Below are 27,390 nucleotides of genomic sequence, written 5' to 3'. Positions count from 1 at the left end.
TAAAGACTGCTGTCTTAGGGACAAATGCTGATGAACTATTTCAGCAGTTCCTCCTTCTTCAAAGACTTATATGTCAACATAGAGCTCCATGTTTCATAGGACATACTCAAGCTCACTCCCCATGCTCCCTGGAGCTTTAGCACAAGGGAATGCCCTTTTTTTTTCTTTTCTTTTCTTTTTTCTCTCTTTTTTTTTTTTTTGGTTGTATTTTTTCTTTTATTTATTTATTTTTTGTATTTTTCTGAAGATGGAAATGGGGAGGCTGTCAGACAGACTCCCACATGCGCCTGACCGGGATCCACCTGGCATGCCTACCAGGGGGGAATGCTTTGCCCATCTGGGGTGTTGCTCTGTTGTAACCAGAGCCATTTTAGCGACTGAGGCAGAGGCCATGGGACCATCCTTAGTGCCCAGGGTGGCTTTGCTCCGGTGGAGCCTTGGCTGCGGGAGGGGAAGAGAGAGACAGAGAGGAAGGAGAGGGGGAGGGGTGGAGAAGTAGATGGGTGCTTCTTCTGTGTGCTCAGACTGGGAATCGAACCCAGGAATCCTGCACACCAGGCCAATGCTCTACCACTGAGCCAACCGGCCAGGGCCTAGGAATGCCCTTGTTGATCAAGCTACCCAAAAGAAAATTATATGGAGCAACCATGACAGACCGAGCAAGTCAGTCTCATACTATTCATTACCAGAACGCTGCAGCCGGGTGTAAACAGTTTCAACTTTCTCGGGAAGCAGCACGGCAGATTGGGAAGTCCTGTCCAAGGGGTCCTATACTGCCCCTTCATTTGGAGTTAACCCTCAAGGACCCCTACCAGGACACCTTTGGCAGATGGATGTAACTCATATACCTTCATTTGGCAAACAGTCGTATGTCCACATTACAGTGGATACATATTCTGGATCTATAGTAACCTCTGTCAAAACAGGAGAGGCTGCTTAGCATGTTATAGCTCATTCTCTATATGCATTGTTCTGTTATTGCATTTCCTAAACTGGCTAAACTGAAAATGCTCCTACATATGGAGCAAAAGCATTTACTGTATTTTGTCATGCTTACAATCTTTAAAGTTAAGGTATTATTAAAGTGTACTCAGCAAATGTTTTAAGGTCAATTTAAAAAAAAAATTAAAAGGGGGTAGTCATATCCTGGAACTCATACGGGTCTACCATATCATGCTTTTTACCTAAAAAAAAAAAATTACATTTCTTTTGAATGCTGATGAACAGGAGACACCAAATCTTTTTCGCCTGCAAACTACTACCTTCTTTATTAGATCCAGCTAATAACACTGTTTTGTCTTTTTCCAAATAGCTCCAGATATATGGAAAATATTTATATAGGCGGATGGGGACCCTCAAACCCCTCAGCGAGATCTTCTGAGCATGGCTTTTAAGACACCTAGAGGCAGAAAAAAGCCTAATAGAGATCAGAGGAACTACCAGCTTTTAGGATACACCCTTAAAGGCTCCAATGCCCCAAAGGGGTCTCATAGGATGCCATCTGGGTCCTGCTTCAATAGTGGAAAGGAAGGTCATTGAGCTAAAAGCCTGCCAGGCTTACATGCCTCTGCTGTGAGGAAACAGGGACACTGGAAGGTAGGCTTCCCCCTTGCTCCTCTAAGGGAGGGTTCAGTCTCTTCCAGCCCTGCTCCAGCTACCTATGACCTAACCGTGCCCAGAAAGCTGGGGTTTGCCACTGAAGGCTGAAGGTGCCCAGGGCCGTCGGCCCTATCTACGACACTGTGGACGAGCCTAGGGTATTTCTTCCACGAAGCAGGTAAACTGATCTCATTTGCACAAGGGCCACTTAACTATGTCTTGCCTGAATAGTCAGGTTTTTTATTCTTCCCTCAAAGATCTCTGTTGTGGGTGTTGATAGTCCTATTTTCTGCTGCTTTGCTTAATATATAGTGTTTCCTTTATCCCTCCTACCTCAATGCTCCACTCATATTTCAGGCTGGGACCTACTCCTAATTTAGAGCTCTCTTTCCCCCTTTTGCCAACTTCTATTATGAATCTACCTTTGCCACCCAGCTTAGTGTATCCCAAGGTTCTCTTTACCATGCCACAGTCGCAGAGCTCCAGGGAAAAGCAACCTGGTCTCATCTCTCCAGGCAGAGGAGAACAGAAGCTCCATATTCACGCATGCTGCAAATGGCTTTTCCAGTCTACCTAAATCATTACCAGCTAGAAGCAGCAGTCATTGGGACTTGGACATGAACTGCAAAGTATAGAATGGTGACAACAATTCCAGTGCCATGCAGACTTTTCCTGGATGTGGACTTTTCCTGGACTCCTGCTCCCTGTAACAGCTCCTAACAGACTGAACTGGGGTTGGGTTGCATTTTTCAGGGATTTGGCATGGTGATGGGGCCAACTTGGACTTGGTGAACATGTTAAGGACACTACTCTTTTATGGATTCTTGCTGTATTGGCCAAGAGTTTGCTTAAAGGTTTTTAATCACTGTAAAAAAAATAGAAGACTGGATAAAGAAGATGGGGCACATATACACCATGGTATACTATTCAGCTAGAAGAAATGATGACATCGGATCACTTACAGCAGAATGGTGGAATCTTGATAACATTATGCGAGTGAAATAAGTGAATCAGAAAAAAACAAGAACTGCAGAATTCCATACATTGGTGAGACATAAAAGTGAGACTAAGAGACATGGACAGGAGTGTGGGGGTTACGGGGGGTGGGGGGAGGGAAGGAGGGAGAGGCGGAGGGGGAGGGGTACAAAGAAAACTGGATAGAGGGTGACGGAGGACAATCTCTCTTTGGGTGATGGGTATGCAACAGAACTAAATGACAAGATAACCTGGAAATGTTTTCTTTGAATATATGTACCCTGATTTATTGATGTCACCCCATTAAAATAAAAATTTATTTATAAAAAAAAAAAGATGTCCTTGATGAAGCAAAAAAATAAACTTTACAAACTCTCAACACTTGAGTATATGTCTTACTGTGTGTGACAAAATGAGGCAGAAGCTTTAGTTTTGCAAAATAAGAAAGTTCTGGAAATGTTTCACAACAATGAGAATATACTTAACAGCACTAAATGATACATGTATGACCAGTAGTTGCTGCCTTCGTGGCAATTCACATGCAGGTTCTCATTGGATTCGCGCAGACGGTAAAGAAACAGTGGAGCCAAAAAAATGGGCCATTCTTTATTAGAGTCTCACACTGGCTGACGAGCAAACACACAGGGAAAACACTTCCCTCTCACTCAGGGCTCACAAAGCTACTGACACATTCTCCAGTTCCACAACCAGGAGAATCTTCTCCGGTTCCTCTTAGCATCAAAGGCCCCACCAGTCCCAAAGCCCCTCACCTCTCGCTCCCCATCTGCCAACATGGCTTCTTACTCTGCAAAACTGGCTTCTCTCTCTTTCGCCACCATCTTGGCTTTTTTTTTTCTCCTCCAGCAAACATTAGCAAGACAATGGCCCTCCCCAAGCAGGAAGGTAAGCTGCAATTTCACATACCTAGCACTGCCCAGCACTATTTTTAACAATAAAAGTGAACAAACTAAAAAAACACAAATTTTACAAACTCATTTGCCCAACAATACACTTACAAGTAGTTAAGACAGTAAATTTTATATTATGTTTTTTTTAATCACAATTAGAAAAATAGAGAATGGGAAGAAGCATAAATCATTTTTGCAGTATTTCAGAGTCAATGGCTGCTGTTATGCACTGAATGTTTGTTGAATTCCTAGCCTCCAATGTGACGGTAGTGAGAAGTCATTGAGACAGGGTACAGATCTCAGGAGTGCCCTTCCTATTAGAAGAGAGAGGAGAGAGCTTGTTTTCTCTTGCTGCTCTCCACCGTGTGAAGATACAAGAACATAACCATTGGCAAACTGCAAGTGACCCTCACCAGATACTAGATCTACCGGTACTTCGATCTTGGAACTGTGAGAAACAAAGGTTACAGTTAAGCTATCCAGTCTCTGGCATACTTGGTACAGCAGCTCAAACTAAGAGCGCTGTCTTAAGTCAAAGCATGCATGTGATAAAGTTGTGAGCTCAACTAACTGATCTTTTTCACGAAATACTTTTTTTTTTTTTTTTTTTACAGAGACAGAGGGATAGATAGGGACAGACAGACAGGAATGAAGAGAGATAAGAAGCATCAATCATCAGTTTTTCATTGCAACACCTTAGTTGTTCACTGATCGGAATACCATTTTTAATTAGAAGAACCACCAAGTTACGGTTATTCAAACGTCATTTTGTGTCAGCTATGTCCTTGAAGATGAACAAAGTTAGTCTGTAATGTCAAGAAAGAATTTGAGACTTCATGCAAAAGTCAGAATTTTGGAAACATTGTGTTTGTCTCCATAAATTTAATAGTTCCCACTAACACCTAAAGACTTTTCTAATAAAATCAATCAATGGTGATTCTTTTAGGAGTTTGTGTGCGTGGCAAAATACACATAAATCTTAAAATGTAGGCACTCTGCATTCAGATTCTCCTTCTTCCCCATGCTTTGCTGTTTGTTTCATGTTGTAGGGTGTCTACACTGGGGAAGGGCTTGCGGTGAAAGGTTAGAATCTCCACACCTCGATTCTGAGCCTATGTCTTTCCTCAGGCATGCATAGTAGTTTTCTAAAGTTCCCTCTGTAACTGGTTGTTTTTCAGTGCCCCCCAAATAGGACATTCAGACAGTGGGCCACAGACTCTGTGTCTGCACCCTGTTGATCAGAGGCAGTTGGCAGTCAGAGCAAGGAACTCCAGCCTTTACTAACTTTTCCTTTGGAGGCGGATGCACAGACGCCCAGCCCTCACCACCAAACTGGAATACAAATCAATTTAGGAAAAATCAGCATGAAAAACCAACTCTGGACTACAAGAACAGCTCTCAAAAACCAAGGAGTAAAGAAGAAGCCACAACAAACCTGGTAGAGAGCACCTGAATCTCCCCTGCTTACAGGAATGTAGGGCGGGGAGGGTGAGGCTGAGAGCCCAGAGGGGATCTCACTCCAGGGAAAAGAGCAGAAAATACTGCTCACAGCCACTTGCCTGGTGACCAAGGAGCGAGGTGTGTTGAAAAGACTAGCTTATCTCCCAAGTGGAAAGGAGAGAGAGGGGGACAGAATGTGAAGGGCTAAGGAATGCAGGAGATGACCTAAAAAAGCTGACTCATCCATGCTAGAGGTGGCCATAGCTGGAGGAGGGACTGATCCTTCCACAAAACAATACTGAATTGCTTCTGGATCAGAGATCTCCAGACATCTCTCCAGCTCCAATCAGTGCAACAAGACACAGCTGAAAACAAGAAGTGGGGAGGGGAGGCAGTAACTCAGGTCTCCATGGAGATCTGACATATATCTCCCCCTACTGAAGCTGAGAAAACACCCTGCCCCCAGAGAGATTAGTTGGTGGAAGAGGCCTTCAGAGTCTCAGGTTACACTCATCCCATTCCTGGATACAGTTTCAAGGAAGCCCCCTGCTGAGATCAGTAAACAAGAATATTACCTGTTAAGAAAACAAACAAATCAAGACTTCAAAGCTGCCCTGCAGTATTAACCACAGTTTACCAGACAAACTGTCAACATTTAAGTTTTAATGTTACTAGACTCGAGTTCCAGAACAGTCAGTGCAGATAGCTTCTGCCAGTACAGTTGCTGTCGAAGTGGAGAGAGATCCCTGGCCCTTCTCTCTCTGCCATCTTCCCTAACTTACTCTCTTTAGTGGTTTTTTTAAATGTGATTTTTTTTTTCAAAATTGTATATTAAAATATGTCAACATTTAGAAGTCTGCATAACTCTGGGAGTCACTTTTTCCCGATGACCAATGTATAATTGTTACAAAAGCACAAATAGGCAAAAACCTATTCAAAGTATAAGAAAGTCCAATGGCTTTTAATATAACAGAGTATGAAAAATTCACTGGGAATAAAATGGTCATTGATATGGTTTCAGAGTCCACATTACAACTAACTTTTAAAAAAACAATGCCTGTTCAGCTTTGTTAAAAATATCAGAGAATACCTACAAGTTCCTGAAAAGGCTATTAAAATATTATTTTCCATCCTGGATTTTATTCCTTTACTTCAATAAAAATAACAAATTATGTTAACATAAAATAGGTTTATTATTGTTATTTTTAAATAAATATTTACTTTTTCCATTTTACTTTTTAATTCAGTTAATTTGTGACTCGCTAAACAAGCTCTTTGAGGTCCTCAATAATTTTTAAAAGTATAAAGAAGTCCTTAGACTAAAATGTTTAAAAACAATTTAACTACCGTACTTTTCGCTCCATAAGATGCACCTGACCATAAGACACACCTAGGGTTTTAAGGAGAAAAATAATTAAAAAAAAAAAGTATTCTGAACCAAATGGTGTATTAAAATATTTAATAAAATGCCATATTTCTTGCTCCATAAGATGCACGGGCATTTTCCTCTCCACTTTTGGGGAGGAAAAATACATCTGATGGAGCGAAAAATACAGTAAATCATATCACTTTTGCTGCTCAAAACCCTTTACCTACAGAAGAAGCCAAATTTTCCTGGCAGGGTATTCACAAAGGCCTGGCCAAACCCTGACTTCATTCCACAAGAGTCATTCCTATGAAATGCCATCATGGTATTCTCCTGTCTTAGGCTCCAGGGATGTGTAAGGGATGTGCTTATACTGCACCACCAAATATTTTTGTCTGTCTGGTAACTTTGCTCTTCCCTCCCTTATAAATCCTCTCCCTCTCTATTTCCCACCTTGGCCTGCTGAAATCTTATCCATCAAGATCAAGATTACTGTCCATGCTCAGTCAAGTTCCCCAGGACATCCTCAAGTTCAGATGAACCTTCTTGCCTTTCTCATAGTAGCTGATTTGAAAATATACACACACATACACACACACACACACACACACACACACACACACACACACTATAATATCTCAACCAGAAATATCTCTCGAACTAGCCACTATAGTCACTAATAGTATAAAATACATCTCTTACATCTTAATAAACCATTCCACCAAATATAAAACTTTTTATATAATAGTTATTCAAAAAATTGTATGGAAGAAATGAATAAAAATTTATAGTTAAACAGTGGTACACTTAATCTTCAAACTGCAGGAAAAACAACCCACGTTTTATAAATGTGGTTAATGATTTACATGTAAATTTCTGAGGTTAGTAACACTTTTCTAACCAAGCAAAACCAGGTGAAATTTAGGAGTCTTTTGGTAAAGGATAAGTCTGCTTGGAAATGCCTCTGTAAGATTAGCAAATATGAAAAACAAATAAACCGGGTAAAAGTAGAGTTATCTTATACAAAGTAGTTCTATACTCAACACCGTTTGTTCACACAAGGCACAGAACTGCCTTGACACGGGGACGGGGGTTTCATTCACCCGGTCACTTACCCAGTACCACCTGCGACAGGCACTGAGGTTCTGCCATTCACGAATGTACTGTCTGAAGAAGACACACACACACACATCTAAATAATGGCTATAAAACAGTCAGCACAGTGCCTGGGCATTACTGAAAGAACACAGGAAGTGCTAGCTAGCACTAAGTAATTTCACTGAAATGACTATACATTACTGACACACATCACAAACAGAAAGAAAGGACTTTCAAAAGAAGGGGCAGTGACAGATAAGGACAAGCAGAGAGCAAGAGCTCCTGCAGTATAATAGGGGCACAGTCACCTTCTGAGAAACACGGGGGACAGAGAGGCTCCGGAGCCCCACTCCTGTAGGGAAGTCAATTAAAGATTAGTGAAAAACTGCAGGTGACACAGATATTAGAAATACAGAATTCCTTTGACAGGCTTATCAGCATACTGGACAGGACAGAGTTGAGGAAAGAATCAGTAAACTTGAATCAAAATTATCACAAAAGAGTAGAAAAAAATATCAGACCATCCAAGAGCATTTACGTCTCCTTCCTTGGTTTCTTCATTGTTCAATAATTTGCTAACAAGTCAATTTTTAAATATGTAATTGGTAGGTTTTCAACAAATACGTAATTGGTATGTTTTCAACAAATTTAAAATCAAGAACAAAGCAAGATTGACAAATCCAGTACCTGACAGAGGATGCTCTTGGCCCGTGATCTCTGGAATCCATTACCCAACCAACATGACACTCCAGAGGGGGATTGGTACTATGTCTTGTTTTTCTCTTTCTGGGACTCTAAAAGAAAGGTCAAACATTGCAATTACTTTCAGTAGTATGAACTTCACAAGTAAATAAAAACCCTCTGACTGTAAACCAACTTAAACATGTCCATATTGTGAATGACACATTATGAAATCATATGAAGTCATAAAACTCAAAACATATCACATACAAGTTACAAAACTTAAAAAACAAGGCCCTTGGCTAGGATTCAACCCAAGAATTAAAGGGAATACAACGTAGTATAGGTCTTCATTACACCTTCTGATTATCTTTAAACTACCCAACTATAAAGAAGTTCTTCCTTAACCTAAGAAAGCATGGCTACGGTAAAGTACCCTTTCGAATGAATTCCTACAAGCTCAAATATACATTTTTAAGTGTGACAAAAAGTAAAAAGGCTCATTTTGCAATGTTAAAGAATAAAAAATGCAGGCTTTATTGCTGGTTGTTTTGTGTACCTTTATATCAAGAGCCTTTGGCTCTTTAACAACAGGATAAAACCTTGGTGTTTTGTTTGGATCTTGTAACCTAGGTGTTCGGGGTGTTTTGCATGTCCTTGCAAGGTAACTTTTAGGAGACTCAGGGACTGCTGTTGGCAGTGAACAGGCCATTGTTGTGGAAGATACTTCTGAAACAACGGACAGCTTCTGAGCCAACTCACCAGTCAAATCTGCAAAATAAAGTTATTATGAGTATTTAGATGCTAGGAAAATATTTTGAGAGAAAGGATAATTTTGAAATTCTCTACTCTCAAAGGCTTTCATTAGAAACATTTCAAATATACAAGAAAAAAAAGAAACACTTGTCTACACATTACATAGCTTTTCTAAATTTTAATTTTGCAGTATCTATTTCAGACTTTTTTCTTTTTATTAAAGAAAAATAGCCTGAAGCCCACTGTCCAATCTTACCTAATCACATTTTGCTTTTCCTCTCCAGAGATAACCAAGATCTTAAATTTGAGATTTTCATCTCAAAATTACATTTCATGTAATATTATTTATATTTTGCATGATTAGCTTTATATAAGTGCCATATATAGATACAATTTTAAAAGTGTTTTCAGTTAATATTTTTTACTTAAATATTCAAGTTCTATTTGCATAGCTTTGGTTTATTCATATTACTGTAGAATATTATGCTGTTATATAAATATATCAAATGGACCCTGGCCAGGAAGTTAGTTGGTGAGAGCATTGTCCTGACATGCCAAAGTTGTAAGTTCAATCCCTGGTCAAGGGCATATACAAGAGTCAACCAATGAATGCATACATAAATGGAACAACAAATTGATATTTCTCTCCTGTCCTATCTTAAAAAAAAGTGAGAAATATATCAAAGTGTATCCATTCTCCTTAAGATCCAGATTTATGTTATTTCCAAATTTTAGTATAATCAACAGTTCAAACATGAAGATTGTGGAACATATCTCCTGGTCTAGGTGTGGGCACACTTCTGTAGTGTTTATGTCTGAGATGCAAATGCCGAGTGGACATGGCACAGGCATCTTCTGACTTTCAGAACACGGACTGCAGGCTACTTTCTATAGTGGCTTCACCAATCTACAACCCAACCAGCAGCATGTAGACGTCCCAGCAATCTCACATCCTAGTCAAGATGGGGTTTTGTTCAAACTTTTAAATATTTTCCCATCTCATGAGACTTAAATGGTGTTTGTATTTCCTTGGTTACTAGTGAAGTCGAGCATATTTTCATATGTAGAGTCATCACTCAGATTTCCCCTTTCATGAACTTGCCATTCATATTATTTGTCCATTTTTCTATTGGGTTGTTCCACTAATAAGTTTATGATAATCTCTGTGGTAAGAGACTAAGTAAGCAAGCACATAAATCAAGTAGTAGTAAAAAATGTAGGCTCCATTTCTATATAGTTTTTCTTCAGACCTATCAACTTCTTTAGAAACTTTTGTTCACTCATTCTACAAGTAGTGAGTGTCCACTATATGCCAAGCACTACTCTGAACACAAGTTTATAAACTCAAAAGTGAATTTACCCAACCTATTACCTAGTCTCCTGTCTCACCATCTCCATTCCCAATCTATTTTCCTTACTGTTGCCAGAATGATTACTCTGAGAAGTAAATCTGGTCATTTTGTATTTCTACCTAAAATCTTTCAATGTTTCCCTTTTGCCTCTAGTAGAAATCTAGACTCTTTATCACAAATTATAAGACTTTCCTGATTTTATGCCTCTGCATTTTATCCCTTTAGTGTTTATTTTTATATCATCCCATTAGATGCTAAGGCCAAGTACCAGGGCTTCCCTGAAAGCAAGGGCCACAATTTAATATTCATACATTACCATACAATCTAGTAATCGCCCTCCTCAGTGCTTACCCAAAGAAGCTGAAAACTTATGTCCACACACAAAGAGAACCTAGGAAAACATAAATCCAGCCTCCAAACGACTGATCAACTTAACCAAATTGTGTTAATGCTGTTTTTCCTTGTACCAAAAAAAAACTCATGTATAAAAATATGATCCTACACTGAAATATATATAAAATCCAGTGTCTTTGTAAAGCTCTAGGAGCAATAACAACCCAGAAATAGTAAGGTTCCCAGCAATCAGACTATGGTTTCTAAATTCCATTTCCCACTGACCTGGTCTTTTACAGAAAGTCTGGAGCATAAAGTATAACTTGAGCCTAGGAAATCTTGAGCCAGACAGCAATGAGATTAATAGAGAAAATACAAGCTTAGGTCATGAGGACACAAAAGAAAACTTTAGGAGACTCCACCAGTAAAATAAAGTGATCTGACCACTAAAAACAATGACTGAAATGAATTAAACACATCAAATAAGTAAGCTCCACAAGTTCATAATGGCACTTTAAACTTTAATAGTATTTGTAGTTTGCTGAGGCACCAACTCATTATTCTGAAAATTGATATAGATAGAATAAAAAAAAGCATTTACCATTCCTTTCCTGTAAAAATTGAGTATCAGCATAACCAAAACATTGATAAAAGAATACTGTTTAAAGAACTGAAGAAATACAGAAGGGATGATAGAAAAAGACTACTGTAAGACTGCACTTAACATCATTGATAGGTTCTGCAACTTTAATTGATACAACATATAAGAAAACCAATTTTACCACAGGCTAACTGATAAAACAAGAGTTAAGTTCCTATGGCATCTTATCAACATTACAAAAAAATAATGTAATTTCATGTTGAATGAAATTACATTATTCAAGGACCTGCTGTTTGTTGTAACTTTAATGTTGCAGTAGAAGATCTAGGAAATATTTATCACTGACTGCTTAAAACTATTTGGCAAAATGATTATTTATTTATCTTTTCCCCCATTCAATAAAATGTTGAAAGGAAATTCAACACCAAAGACAAGATACATGAAAAAAATAATTGATAACCTGGACGGGATGCCATTAAAATTAAAAATGTCTGCTCTCGCCCTGGCCGGTTGGCTCAGCGGTATAGCGTCGGCCTGGCGTGCGGGGGACCCGGGTTCGATTCCCGGCCAGGGCACATAGGAGAAGTGCCCATTTGCTTCTCCACCCCCCCTCCTTCCTCTCTGTCTCTCTCTTCCCCTCCCGCAGCCAAGGCTCCATTGGACCAAAGATGGCCCGGGCACTGGGGATGGCTCCCTGCCCTCTGCCCCAGGCGCTAGAGTGGCTCTGGTCGCTGCAGAGCATCGCCCCCTGGAGGGCAGAGCGTTGCCCCTGGTGGGTGTGCGGGGTGGATCCCGGTCGGGCGCATGCGGGAGTCTGTCTGACTGTCTCTCCCCGTTTCCAGCTTCAGAAAAATACAAAAAAAAAAAAAAAAAAAAAAAAAATGTCTGCTCTGTAAATGACACTAAGAGAATGATGAGAAGACAAGCCACAGATTGAGAGAAAGTATTTATATTTGCAAAGACACAGCTGAGAAAGAACTGTTACCCAAAGTAAACAAAGAACTCTCAACTCAACAAGAAGACAAATATCCCAGTTTAAAAAGTGAGACCAAGATCTGAACAGATATATTAAAGAAGATATACAAATAGCAAATAAGCAATAAAACTCCACATCCTATGTCATTAGGGAAATGCAAATTAACACAAGATACCACACATATGTCAGAATGGCCAAAATCCAGAACACTGACAACACTAAATGCTGATGAGGATGTGAAGCAACAGGAACTCTCTCATTCATTGGTGGTGGGAAAAAAAAATAGTACAGCCAGTATGGAAGACAGTTTGGTGGTTTCTCACAAAACTAAACATACACTTACCATACAATCTAGTAATCACCCTTCTTAGTATTTACCCAAAGGAGCTGAAAACTTATGTCCACACAAAAACCTGCGCATGAATGTTTATAGCTGCCCTATTTATAATTGCCCAAACTTGGAAGCAAGCAGAATGTCCTTCAGTCGGTGAATGGATAAATAAATTGTGGTACATTCAGACAATGGAATATTATGCAGTGCTAAAAAGAAACAAGCTATCAAGCCATGAAAAGATGTGATGGAACCTCAAATGCATATTATTAAGTGTAAGAATCCAATCTGAAAAGGCTACATACTGTATGAGTCCAACTAATAAACACTCTAGAAATGGAAAACTGAGGAGATAGTAAAAAGATGTATGATTTCCTGGGGTTTGGGGGGGCATGAATAGATAAAACAGAGAGGATTTTTAGGGCAGTGAAACTATTCTGCATGAGAATATCGTGGTAGGTAAATGTCATTATATATATATACAAATATATATCTCAAAACCCAATGGATGTACATCACCAAGAGTGAAACCTAAGTAAATTAAAGACTTGGAGTGATTTTTAGAGCAGAGAAAATACTAGATATGATACTGTAATAATGGACACAAGTCATTATAAATTTGTCCAAACCTATAAGAATGTGCAACCCCTAGAATAAATGCTAATTCAAACTGCGGTCTTGGGTGACTATGACATGTCGATGTAAGCTCATTGGTTGTAACCAGTGTACCACACCAATGCAAAATGTTGCTATGGGGAAGCGAGACCCTTCACCAGATGGGTGATGGCCTTGCAAGTTGTGGGCTTGGAGTACATGGGAAATCTCTGTGCCTTCCTCTTAATTCTGCTGTGAGCCTAAAACTGACATAAAAAAATAAAATGCCTTTAAAAAGAAAGTTGAAGGGAATGTTTATGATGAATGGATCAGGCTATTAATATCAATCAAAACATCAGTAAAAGTGAACCTGAAAGACATTATACGATGCAACAGGAAGTAAACTCCTCCTAAGAAACAGTCTTAGCCACCAGAAAAGTAAAAATCCTGAATATACTAAATCCTCTATTTTTAAATACCAGTTCATAAACAGAAACAGAAAAAGTAAATATTAAATGATATGAAGATACAATCAAGGAAATCTGAAGAAACCCAATGACAAATTAACCAGTTTCTTTGACAAATCACTGGCATAGAAAAAGGAAGAGGAATGACTATAGACTAAGAGAGACTTAATGGTCCTATTGATCAAATGCAATGTGTGTACCTTATCTGGTCCTGATTCAAACAACAAATTTCAAGAAGATATATTTCATACAATCAGGAATAACTAAACATAAACTGGGTGGTAGATTGTATTATGGAATTAATGCTAATTTTATGGAAATAATGGTGTCATAAAAATTTATACATATAACAGTTTATAATATTTATAGAAACAAGCATATGATGTTTGAGATTCAATATGAAATACCAGAAACAGATGGGGAACACAGTACAGATAAAAAAAGAATATCAAACTATTGACCTTGTTGAGATTAAGTGAGAGAGGTACGTGAGAGTTCATTACACAACTTTCCTTGCTTAAATTTATATCTCAAGATTTTCCTATTAAAAAGTTAAGGTTTATTTAAGTTTTACATTTATTTTTTATCAGGTTTAATTCAGTGTAAATTTTATACATTTATAGAGTACTTTTGTTATTTCAAAAGAAGTACTTTATAGAATTTTTATAGCATTATCATATACCAATTCACAATACTGACATTATTAAAAAGCAGTTAAGACAATAATAGTTATAAAGATATTTATAATAGATAAAAATTTTATTACTAGAAATATAAGTAATTACGGAACAAGAATATATTATATTTTTATCAACTACACAAGCCTCAAATGGCATATGAGTATCATCTAGATATAGCTTTTTAATCAAAATCATGGGGCACTTCTTGCACCTGAATGTTCAAAATAGCATTTTTCATAATGGCCAAAACTGTAAAAAGTCCAAATATTCATCAACTGGATAAACAAAATGTGTTATGTCCATACTGTAGAATGTTATTTAGCAATAAAAAGGAGCAAAGTACTGATATAAGCCACAACATGGATCAACCTCAAAAATATTATATTAAATTAAAAGAAGGAAGAGACATTATTCCATTTATATAAAATTTCTAGAAAGTACAAAAACATGCAGACAGAAAGCAGGTCACTGGTAACTTCAGACTGGAGTTGAGTGTTGAGGCTGACTGCAAATCATCACTAGGGAACTTTTTGGCATGATGGCATTGACCAAACTGAATGTGGTGCTGGTGTACAACTATACAAATTAACCAAAATTCATCAAACTATACACTTAATGTGGGTTAATTTTATAGAATGTAAATTATGTCCCCCCCCAAAGCTGTAAAAACAAAAGACTAGGTCATCTGCTCTGTAGGGAAGCTCAGTTGTGACGGTTTATGTGTACCACACAGTTTCCACTAAAATCAGAGAAGACTGACAGACAGTTCAGATGACTAGGACAGAGCACTGATTTTCTAAGTGGTACCTGGGAACTTGTTAGAAATACATATTCTTTGGTCCCATATCAACTTACTAAACCAGAAACGCTGGGTACAAAATCTGTTAATTTGTTTCAACAAGCTTTACAGGTGCATCCGATACTTCCTAAAGTTTTAACCTAGTGGACTATGAGGTGTTCTACTAAAGATTTTCCAAAATTTATTGCTAGTAAATGAAATCATTGCACAGCTAGCTCTATATCTGGACCATATAAAGCTTGTCCACAGTCCTTCCTGTCATTACAGACAGGGATTGCTTTTATAAAAACAGAACAGACTATTACACTGTTTGTGTTGAATGGAGGCTTATAAAAAAATGCTACATGACAACTGGCACTTTATTATTATTATTTTATTTTTATTTTTATTTTTTTGTATTTTTCTGAAGTTGGAAACGGGGAGGCAGTCAGACAGACTTCCACATGCGCCCAACCGGGGTCCACCCGGCATGCCCACCAGGGGGCGATGCTCTGCTCATCTGGGGCGTTGCTCTACTGCAACCAAAGCCATTCTATTCTAGCGCCTGAGGCAGAGGCCATGGAACCATCCTCAGTGCCTGGGCCAACTTTGCTCCAATGGAGCCTTGGCTGCAGGAGGGGAAGAGAGAGACAGAGAGGAAGGAGAGGGGGAGGGGTGGAGAAGCAGATGGGCGCCTCTCCTGTATGCCCTGGCCGGAAATCGAACCTGGGACGCCTGCACGCCAGGCTGATGCTCTACCACTGAGCCAACCGGCCAGGGCCCTATTATAATTTTTAATAAATAAAATGCCACTGAAGCAGAACTAAGAAAAGTTTTCTATAAAGCCAGATATTAATATTTTTGGCTTTTTTAGCCATAAAGTCTCTGTTGAAACTGCTCAACCCTGCCATGGCAGCACAGCCCTAGAGCAAGTATAATGAGGGGTGTGGGCAGATTACCTGACAATTTTCCAGTTTGGGTCTATAGATAATAATCTTCCAATCCCTGAACCAGAGAAATTAGACACCTATGGATTCATTTTGCATGCCAAAAAGGATCATTATAACTATGTTTCGTGTCTTCAATAAGGTAGAAGTAGGAACATATCAAAAAGAGATACAGAAAATTTTAAAAAGAACCCAAACTTCTAGAAAAGAAAAACACAACATGTAAAATAAAAAATAAAAAAAAACCCAACATGACCTATGTTGACACAGTGGATAAAGCTGGAACACTGAGGTCACCAGTTCAAAACCCTGGGCTTGCCTGGTCAAGACACAGATGGGAGTTGATGCTTCCTGCTCCTCCCTTCTTCAGTCTTCTTTCTCTCTCTAGCTCTATCTTCTCTCTAAAATAAATAGTCTTAAAAATAATAATTAAAAAAAAGATGAGTATAAAAAATAGATTAAACACTGCAGAAAAAAAGAGCCTAATGAACTTGAAGACAAAGAAGAAGAAATTACCCAAAACACAGAGAAAAAAAGACCAAAAAAAATAAGAGTGAGTGAGCATCGGTGAGCTATGAGACTTTAAATAGCCTAGGACACATGTAATTGGGGTCTTAAAGGAGGAAAGAGAAAAAAAGTACAAAAAGATATATAATTTTTTTAATTTAAAATAATGGCTAAAAAATTTTCAATTTGATTGAAAATATATATATTAACACATTGATCCAAAACTAAAGTCTAAAGCACAAGAACATGAAGAAAATTATACCAAGGCAATCACAATTAAACTGCTTACAGTAATAAAGAAAAAATATTAAAAGAAGCCAGAATCAATAGCATTTATCTAAACTAAACAACAAAGAAAAAAAGAACTGGGAAAAATTACCCTAGCCTCAGGAGGACAACCACAAAAGGTCCAGGAGGGGGGAAAGAGTGCAGAGATAAAAAAATTTTTCAAAGATAAAATAGCACAGACACACCACACTCTAATTGCTGAAAAATTAAGATAAATAAAAATTCTTGAAAGTAGCTAGAGAAAAGTAACTCATTATGTGTAAGGAAACAATCTGAATGACTTTTTAAAAAAATGACAAAGCATGAAGGCCAGAGAAGTGACATTATAGTTGTAAAGAGCAGAGAGGAGAATGCAGTCCTTCCAGAATTATACAACCAGTGAAGACATCCTTTGCGAATGAAGGTCAAATAAAGACTTCATCAGATGCTAAGATAAATCATAGCAGATATATACTAAAAAATTGCTAAAGAATGTACATCAGATAGAAGAAAATGATACCAGAAGGAAACTTCACAAAATAGAGTAAGAATGATAGAAATGGTAAAAAAAATCTTTTTTATATATAAATAAAAAATTTAAATCTGTATATATAAATATAAATAAACAGATTATTCTCCTTTTAAGTTCTCTGAAACATACAAGATAATTACAAGTAAAAAATATAATGCCTAATGAAATTTTCAATGTATGAATAAATAATATGACTACAGCATAAAAAACCTATAGGGATATTAAGTTTCTACATTTCTAGTGAAGCAGTAAAATATTAATTCTAAATGAACTGTGAAAAGTTAAGTGTGTATTTTGCAAGCTCTAGACCAACCTCTAAAAACAATACACGAAACAGATATATGTGGCCAAACTCACCATAGATAAAGTAAAATGCCAAAAAAATTATTACAAATTACCCAAAGAGGGCAGAAAATGGAAACAGAAACAAAACAGAGAGAACAAAAACTGAATAGTAATAGTGGATCTAAATCCAAACATATCAATAATTACATTAATTATATACAGTCTAAACACACCAATTAAAAAACAGATTGTCAGATTAAATTTTATTTATTTATTTATTTATTTATTTATTTTAGCAAGAAAGACAGGCAGACAGGGATAGACAGAACGGAAGGGAGAGAGATGAGAAGCATCAACTCGTATTTGTGGCATCTTAATTGTTCACTGATTGCTTACTCATATGTGCCTTGACTGGGGGGTTCCAGCTGAGCCAGTGACTCCTTGCTCAAGCCAGCAACCTCAGGCTGCAGGCCAGCGACCTTTGGGCTCGAGCCAGCAATTCCATGCTCAAGCTGGTGAGCCCGCGCTCAGGCCGGTGACCTTGGGGTCTCAAACCTGGGCCCTCTGTGGCCCAGGCCAACATTCTATTCCCTTGCGTCACCTCCTGATAAGGCTGTCAGATTAAATTTTAAACATATGCTTTTAACATATGTATGCTTTTAACTATATGCTTTTAACATATATAACATGTCTCTATATATAAAATCTATAACATATATAACAAATACAATGAAATAAGTTAAAAGTAAAAGAGTGGACAAAGATACACCATATGCCATGCAAAGGATAACCAAGAGAAAGCTGGAGAGGCTATGTCAAAATCATATAAACTAGATTTAAAAGCAAAGAAAATCACCAGGGGAAAAAAAGGACAATTTATACTAATTAAAAGGTAAACGCATTAAGAGCACACAATAAACCTAAGGGTGTAGTACACCTAACAAGAGCTTCAAAATAATAAAGCAATGACTGTTTTAACTTGAAGGAAAAATAGACAAATCTGCAGTTATAGAAGGAGATTTCAATACCTCTCTCAGGAATAGAGGTAGTAGACAAAATATCAGCAAGGAAATACCACCACCAGTCAACTGATTCTAACAGATATTTACAGAACACTCCACTGAAGAACAACAGAATAAATATTCTTGTTAAAGGCACATGAAACATTCACCAAGGCAGGCCATACTGCGAGTCATAAAGTAAACCTTAACAAATTTAAAAGAATTTAAATCATGCTAAGAATGTTCTCTGATAATGATGGGATTAAACTATATATCAGTAAGATTGATAACAGAAAGATAGGAAAATTTCCAATCACTTGAAAATTAAACAATACATTCCTAAATAATCCATGGATCAAAGAAGTTTCAAGAGAAATGAGAATATTTTGAAAGGAAGAAAAATTAAAACATTAAAATTTGTGAAATACAGTTAAAACAGTGCTTAAAGGAAATAATATATGATTAAATGCCTGTAACAGAAAAAGTCTCACATCAGTTATTTAAACTTCTCTCCTAACCTGACCAAGTAGTGGAGCAGCGAATACAGTGTCAGCCTGGGATGCTTAGAACCCAGGTTCGAGATCCCGAGGTCGACAGCTTGAGTGCAGGCTTACCAGCTTGAGTGCGGGGTTGCTGGCTTGAGTGTGGAGTCATAGACATGACTCCATGGTCACTAGCTTCAGCCCAAAGGTTGCTGGCTTGAAGCCCAAGGTCGCTGACTTGAGTCTAAGGTACCTATCTTGAGCAAGGAGTCCCTTGCTCTGCTGGAGTCCCCCAAAACAATCTCGCTTCTTCAACAATAAATAGCAAAGAAAAACAACAATATGAACCTATGGACTAAAAGAGCCATATCAACCTATTACAATATTTGGAATTTATATGGATTGTATTGTTGTTTTTTTAAATATGATGAATGAGGAAATTTGAAAACTAAGTATTTGATATTAAGAAATTACTGTTAATTTCAGGTGTGATAATGGTATTGTGTTATTTATGTTAAAAGAGACAGTCCTTATAACAGTTGTTGGTCAAATAAGTTTGTAAATATGATATATATGTTTGCTCGCTTGTGACTTATATTGGGTGTGGGGGACAGGCTATAAGCAGGCCAGGTCGTTGTAGCCTAAGATTTGATTTTGGGACTAAGCTTTTCCCCACACCCTTGACTGATTGTATGATCTGGGTGGTGCACTCTCATGAGGAATCCAATTATGTTTTTATTTCTTTTTTTTTTTTTTCTTTCTTTTTTTTTATTTTTTATTATTTTTTTTAAATATAATTTTATTTTTTTAATGGGGTGACATCAATAAATCAGGATACATATATTCAAAGATAACAAGTCCAGGTTATCTTGTCATTCAATTATGTTGCATACCCACAACCCAAACTCAGATTGTCCTCTGTCACCTTCTATCTTGTTTTCTTTGTGCCCCTCCCCACCCCCTATCCCTCTCCCATTCTCCCCTCCCCCCCGTAACCACCACACTCTTATAAATGTCTCTTAGTTTCACTATTATGTCCCACCTACGTATGGAATAATACAGTTCCTGTTTTTTTCTGATTTACTTATTTCGCTTCGTATCATGTTATCAAGATCCCACCATTTTGCTGTAAATGTTCCGATGTCATCATTTCTTATGGCTGAGTAGTATTCCATAGTGTATATGTGCCACATCTTCTTTATCCAGTCATCTATTGATGGGCTTTTTGGTTGTTTCCATGTCCTGGCCACTGTGAACAATGCTGCAATAAACATGGGGCTGCATGTGTCTTTACGTATCAATGTTTCTGAGTTTTTGGGATATATACCCAGTAGAGGGATTGCTGGGTCATAAGGTAGTTCTATTTTCAGTTTTTTGAGGAACCACCATACTTTCTTCCATAATGGTTGTACTACTTTACATTCCCACCAACAGTGTATGAGAGTTCCTTTTTCTCCACAGCCTCTCCAACATTTGCTGTTACCTGACTTGCTAATAACAGCTAATCGAACAGGTGTGAGGTGGTATCTCATTGCCGTTTTGATTTGAATTTCTCTAATAGCTAAAGAAGATGAGCATCTTTTCATATATCTGTTGGCCATTTGTATTTCTTCCTGGGAGAAGTGTCTATTCATATCCTCTTCCCATTTTTTTATTGGATTGTATGTTTGTTTGTTGTTGAGTTTTATGAGTTCTTTGTATATTTTGGATATTAGGCCCTTATCTGAGCTGTCGTTTGAAAAAATCATTTCCCATTTAGTTGGCTTTCTGTTTATTTTGTTATCAGTTTCTCTTGCTGAGCAAAAACTTCTTAGTCTGATGTAGTCCCATTCATTAATTTTTGCCTTCACTTCTCTTGCCATTGGAGTCAAATTCATAAAATGCTCTTTAAAACCCAGGTCCCTGAGTTGAGTACCTATGTCTTCTTCTATGTACTTAATTGTTTCAGGTCTTATGTTTAGATCTTTGATCCATTTTGAGTTAATTTTTGTACAGGGGGAGAGACTGTAGTCCAGTTTCATTCTTTTGCATGTGGCTTTCCAGTTTTCCCAGCACCATTTATTGAAGAGGCTTTCTTTTCTCCATTGTGTGTTGTTGGCCCCTTTATCAAAAATTATTTGACTATATATATGTGGTTTTATTTCTGGACTTTCTATTCTGTTCCATTGGTCTGAGTGTCTATTTTTCTGCCAATACCATGCTGTTTTGATTGTCGTGGCCCTATAATAGAGTTTGAAGTCAGGTATTGTAATGCCCCCAGCTTCATTCTTTTTCTTTCGGATTGCTTTGGCTATTCGGGGTTTTTTATAGTTCCATATAAATCTGATGATTTTTTGCTCTATTTCTTTAAAAAATGTCATTGGAAGTTTGATGGGAATTGCATTAAATTTGTATATTGCTTTGGGTAATATAGCCATCTTGATTATATTTATTCTTCCTAGCCAAGAACAAGGTATATTCTTCCATCTCATTATATCTTTTTCGATTTCCCTTAACAATGGTTTATAGTTTTCATTATATAAGTCCTTTACATTCTTTGTTATGTATATTCCTAAGTATTTTATTTTTTTTGTTGCAATCGTGAAGGGGATTATTCTTTTGAGTTCCTTCTCAGTTGTTTCATTGTTGGCATATAGAAAGGCTATTGACTTCTGTATGTTAATTTTGTATCCTGCGACCTTACTGTATTGGCTTATTGTTTCTAGTAGTCTTTTTGTGGATTCTTTGGGGTTTTCGATGTATAGTATCATATCATCTGCAAAAAGTGATACCTTTACTTCTTCTTTTCCGATATGGATGCCTTTTATTTCTTTGTCTTGTCTGATTGCTCTGGCTAGAACCTCTAGTACCACATTAAATAAGAGTGGAGAGAGTGGACAACCCTGTCTTGTTCCTGATTTAAGGGGGAAAGCCTTCAGTTTAGTGCCATTTAATATGATGTTAGCTGATGGTTTATCATATATGGCCTTTATCATGTTGAGATATTTTCCTTCTATACCCATTTTGTTGAGAGTCTTAAACATAAAATTGTGTTGTATTTTATCGAAAGCCTTTTCTGCGTCTATTGATAAGATCATGTGGTTTTTGTTCTTTGTTTTGTTGATATGGTGTATTACATTAACCGTTTTACGTATGTTGAACCATCCTTGAGATTCTGGGATGAATCCCACTTGATCATGATGTATTATTTTTTTAATATGTTGTTGTATTCGATTTGCTAGTATTTTGTTTAGTATTTTAGCATCTGTATTCATTAGAGATATTGGTCTGTAGTTTTCTTTTTTTGTGCCATCCTTGCCTGGTTTTGGTATGAGGGTTATGTTGGCTTTGTAAAATGTGTTTGGAAGTATTGCTTCTTCAATTTTTTGGAAGACTTTGAGTAGAACAGGAACCAAGTCTTCTTTGAATGTTTGATAAAATTCGCTGGTATAGCCGTCAGGGCCTGGACTTTTATTTTTGGGGAGGTTTTTAATGGTTTTTTCTATTTCTTCTCTACTGATAGGTCTGTTTAGGCTTTCTGCTTCTTCTTGACTCAGTCTAGGAAGGTTGTATTTTTCTAGGAATTTATCCATTTCTTCTAGGTTGTTGAATTTAGTGGCATAAAGTTTTTCATAGTATTCTACAATAATTCTTTGTATATCTACGGTGTCCGTGGTGATTTCTCCTCTTTCATTTTGGATTTTGTTTATATGAGTTCTTTCTCTTTTTTCCTCGGTAAGTCTTGCCAAGGGTTTGTCAATTTTGTTGATCTTTTCAAAGAACCAGCTCCTTGTTCTATTAATTTTTTCTATAGTTTTTCTGTTCTCTAATTCATTTATTTCTGCTCTGATTTTTATTATCTCCTTTCTTTGGCTGGTTTTGGGTTGTCTTTGTTCTTCTTTTTCTAGTTCCTTAAGGTGGGAAGTTAAGTGGTTCACTTGGGCTCTCTCTTGTTTGTTCATATATGCCTGAAGTGATATGAACTTCCCTCTTATCACTGCTTTTGCTGCATCCCATAGATTCTGATATGTCGTATTGTCATTTTCATTAGTCTGTATATATCTTTTGATCTCTGCACTTATTTCTTCTTTGACCCATTCATTTTTTAAAAGTATGTTGTTTAGTTTCCACATTTTTGTGGGATTTTTTTCCTCTTTTTTGCAGTTGAATTCTAGTTTCAAGGCTTTATGATCAGAAAATATGCTTGGTACAACTTCAATTTTTCTGAATTTGCTGATGTTGTTTTTGTGGCCCAACATATGGTCAATTCTTGAGAATGATCCATGTACACTGGAGAAAAATGTATACTCAGTCACTTTGGGATGAAATGTCCTGTAGATGTCTATCATATCCAGGTGCTCTAGTGTTTTGTTTAAGGCCACTATGTCTTTGTTGATTCTCTGTTTGGATGACCGATCTAGAGCAGTCAGCGGTGTATTGAGGTCTCCAAGTATGATTGTATTTTTGTCAGTTTTTGTTTTAAGATCAATAAGTAGCTGTCTTATATATTTTGGTGCTCCTTGGTTTGGTGCATATATATTAAGAATTGTTATGTCTTCTTGATTCAGTGTCCCCTTAGCCATTATGAAATGGCCTTTTTTGTCTCTGAGTACTTTTCCTGTCTTGTAGTCAGCATTATCCGATATGAGTATTGCTACACCTGCTTTTTTTTGGATGTTATTTGCTTGGAGTATTGTTTTCCAGCCTTTCACTTTGAATTTGTTTTTATCCTTGTTACTTAGATGAGTTTCCTGTAGGCAGCATACAGTTGGATTTTCTTTTTTAATCCATTCTGCTACTCTGTGCCTTTTTATTGGTGAGTTTAATCCGTTTACATTTAGTGTAATTATTGATACTTGTGAGTTCCCTATTGCCATTTTATATCTTGCTTTCTGTTAGTTTTGTGTCTTGTTTGATCCTTCTCTTTTGTTTTTCTATCTTTTGTTTTTATTTGGTTGTATTCCATACATCTTTCCACTGTTGCTATCTTTTTTATCTCATGTGCTTCTGTGGTGGTTTTTTCAATGGTGGTTACCTTTGAATAATGAAAAGGGTCCCTACCCTGTTCATTGTAGCGAACTATTTTGTGAGTACTTTTGCACTCCATCGTCCTTTGCTACTGTTAATCTCCATCTTCTCCCCCTCTTTCTTTTTGTTGTTGTCACAGTTTAAATTTGGTTTTATTGTGTTCTTCTTGGACCTTTTACTTGTGGCTCTGTTTTTTTTTGTTCTTTGTATCTGATTGGAGAACCCCCTTTAGTAATTCCTGGAGTGGGGGTTTTCTGATGATAAATTCCCTCATCTTTTCTGTATCTGTGAATGTTTTTATTTCTCCTTCATATTTGAAGGATAGCTTTGATGGGTATAGTATTCATGGCTGAAAGTTCCTCTCTTTCAGGACTTTAAATATTGGGGTCCACTCTCTTCTAGCTTGTAGGGTTTCTGCTGAGAAATCTGATGATAATCTAATGGGCCTTCCTTTATATGTTGTATTCTTCTTTTCCCTGGCTGCCTTGAGAATTTTTTCTTTGCTGTTGGTTTGTGTCAATTTCATTATGATATGCCTTGGAGTAGGTTTGTTGGGGTTAAGAAAACTTGGAGTTCTGTTTGCTTCTTGAACTTGAGGCTTTAGTTCTTTCCACAGGCTTGGGAAGTTCTCATCTATTATTTGTTTGAGTATGTTCTCCATTCCATTTTCTCTCTCTTCTCCCTCTGATATACCTATTATTCTTATGTTATTCTTTTTGATGGAGTCAGATAATTCTTGTAGGGCTATCTCATTTTTTTAAATTTTTGAGTCTCTTTCTTCTTCTCTCTGTTGTGCCTCAAGTTGCTTGTCTTCTATTTCACTAATCCTCTCTTCTATCTGACCTGTTCTATTAGCTAAGCTTGTTACTTCGTATTTCAGCTCGTGAATTGAGTTTTTCATCTCTGTTTGATTTGTTTTTATAGTTTCAATTTCCTTGGACATATATTCTTTGTGTTCATTGAGTTGTTTTCTGAGCTCCCTAAATTGCCTTTCTGTGTTTTCTTGTATATCTCGGAGGATTTTTAGGATTTCTATCTTGAATTCTCTGTCATTTAGCTCCAAGGTTTCCAGTATATTAAATTTTTTCTCCATAGATTTTTCCTCATCTAGCTGTGTTACCTCTCTTTCTTTTGTATCCATGATATTCGATTTTCTCTTCCTTAATGGCATCTGAGGGTGGTTTTGTTGATAGTATTAATGAGATTTAATAAAGAATAAAAAGTTTAAAAAAATAATAAAAAAAAATCGAAAAGAGTTGTTTTTTTAAAAAAAAATTAATAATGAAATAAAGAAAAATAAAATAAAATAAAAATTTTTTAAAAAAAAAAAGGAAATTATTCCCCCCCTCCTTTTTTCCTCTCCTCTCCTCTCCCCTCTTTCTTGATAAAATCTTGTGGTGGACTGTGAATTATAACAAACAATGCCTGTGATGTAGGGCCTGAATTGGGGAAAAGTAATAAAGGGGCAAAAAAAAAAAAAAAAGAAAGAAAGAAAAAAGAAAAAAAAAAAAAAGAGCGTATGGACCCACAAAAAGCAAATAAGGAAAAAATTTGGGTCAAGAATAAAATGATTTGCTTTTAGGTGTTGGTTGTCTAAGAGTTATGATGAGAGGATTAAGAGGAAAACAGAAAAATGGGGGGACAAATTAAAAAATTACTATTGTATTTAGTGGAACAAGAACTAGATAATATGGAGAGCCAGGGATGGGAGCACTGCTAGTGAGTTAAAAAGGTGAAGTAAAACCCCCCAAAATGCCACAAACATAAGTTTGAGTCCCAGATAAGATAATTTGTTTGCAATTTATTGAGGTTTGAATGAGAGGAGATGTAAAGGAGAAAGGAAGAAACTAATATAGAGGGAGAAAAGAAAGAGAGAGAGAGAAAAAAAAAGAGGGAACCACTAAAAGAAGAAAAAAGAAAGGAGAGAGAGAGAGAGAGAGTTAAGGGTTTTGGAGCGCAACCCTCATAGAGAGAAAGGAAGAGAAGAGAAAAGATAATGGGAGATGTAACACTTATGGGTAGTGTAGTTCAAGGAGAGGAGAGAGTAAGACCGGTAGAGAGTTAATCGGCCAAATTGGAGGAGGAAAAAAAAAGTATCAAGAATGAAGATAAGAGAAACAAACGAACAAATATAATAAAATGGGATAGGTTATAAAGTCTGCAGATTATTCTTGATTTTGAGAGGTTATCTTCTTGCTTTTTCTTTTCTCTCCCTCTTCCTGGTCGGTGACTCTGTACCCCGGGTTTTGCCCCTTTGCCACGCTCAGGTGGAGGTTTGCAGTTGATAAGTCTCTATGGCAATGTCATGTATTGTGCTTTAGTCTCGTTGGCAGTCGAGGCTATTAGCATTTATAGACTCCGACAGTGAGAGAGTCCGTGTTTCTGGAGCCTTTCTCCTAGTCTTTCCTTCCTCAATTAGTAGCCTGATAATCCAGCTATGGGGTTGCTGCTGCCTCTGCCTGGATAGTAAGAGGCTCAAAGAGCTGGCAACTCCCCACTCTATTTCCACTCAGCACAGGACTCTGGGTAAGGCTTAGTCAGTCAGAGCTGCTAGCATAATCAGGCGGGCTTTCCGGCCATTCAAAGACCTCTGGCTCTGCCACTCTGTCCGGTAACACAAGCGGGCGCCCACTTCTGGGGCGCTTGGAGGAAACTCTCACTCACTGGCTGCGCGCGCAGACCAGGATATCCGGCCAGCAGTCTCACGCTCTGAGTGAAACCCCCAACCGCAGGGAAAAGTTGCAGCGTTGGAATTGAGTCTCGCTCCGTCCCCGTGCGCGGCTTTTGCAAGGCGCTGGGGCGGCCCGAGATTCCGCTTTGGCCCACACAAAGGCCCCTGACTCTGCCCCTCTGTGCGATAACACGGGCGCGCACTGCCGAGGCACTCGGAGGAATCGCTCACTCCTTATCTGCGCGCGCAAACCAGGATATGAGGCCGGCCGCGTTTCCCTCTGAGTGAAACACCCTCCAGTACGGAAAATCTCCACCGTTGGAATTAGTTCTCACTCCCTCCCGTGCGTGGCTTTCCCAGGGCGCTGGGGCTGCCCAGAGACTCTGCCCTCGGCCCACAGAAAGGCCTCTGACCCTGCCTCTCCGTGGGGCAACACGGGCACCCACTTCCGGGGCTTAGGAAGAAATCTCTCGCCCACTAACTGCGCACCAACCAGGAGACCGGGTAAAATGTCCGCGCCGCTTGTCTTTCTTTGTTTGGGTTTGGCGCGAGTGTTAGCTTGTATTGCCCGGGTTGCCACAGGATCAGATTTTCCTTGGCTTGGATCTCCGTGCCACAGCCTGGTTCGGCCGTTTGTGTCGCTGTCTGGATGTATTCACCCCCTTTGCCCGCCTCAGTTTCTATATTCACAGTTACCAGAGAAAGCCGCCCTGTTTAGGTTAGTGAGGAAGGCGGAGCATTTCTTACTCCCTATTT

The 27,390-nt window shown here is 37.8% G+C and overlaps 1 protein-coding gene across 4 annotated transcripts in view; it reads right to left on the bottom strand.

The window, feature by feature from the left end:
- Window positions 1–27,390, bottom strand: part of LARP1B (La ribonucleoprotein 1B) — a 117,603-nt gene that overhangs the window by 10,734 nt on the left and 79,479 nt on the right. For 2 of the 4 annotated variants that reach the window (XM_066385098.1, XM_066385101.1), the window contains exons 13-14: window positions 8,627–8,838; window positions 8,074–8,180 (exon numbers count right to left, since the gene is read on the bottom strand). In XM_066385098.1, coding sequence (XP_066241195.1) covers window positions 8,074–8,180; window positions 8,627–8,838 — 319 coding nt within the window. Of the gene's footprint in view, window positions 1–8,073; window positions 8,181–8,626; window positions 8,839–27,390 lie in introns of those variants that run through there. The other 2 variants (XM_066385114.1, XM_066385104.1) reach the window with 2 other exon arrangements.

This window comes from Saccopteryx leptura, chromosome 1 (genome assembly GCF_036850995.1).
Source record: "Saccopteryx leptura isolate mSacLep1 chromosome 1, mSacLep1_pri_phased_curated, whole genome shotgun sequence".
Lineage (NCBI taxonomy): Eukaryota > Metazoa > Chordata > Mammalia > Chiroptera > Emballonuridae > Saccopteryx > Saccopteryx leptura.
The sequence above is the reverse complement of the archived record's forward strand: the minus strand, read 5'-3'. Positions and strand labels throughout refer to the sequence as shown.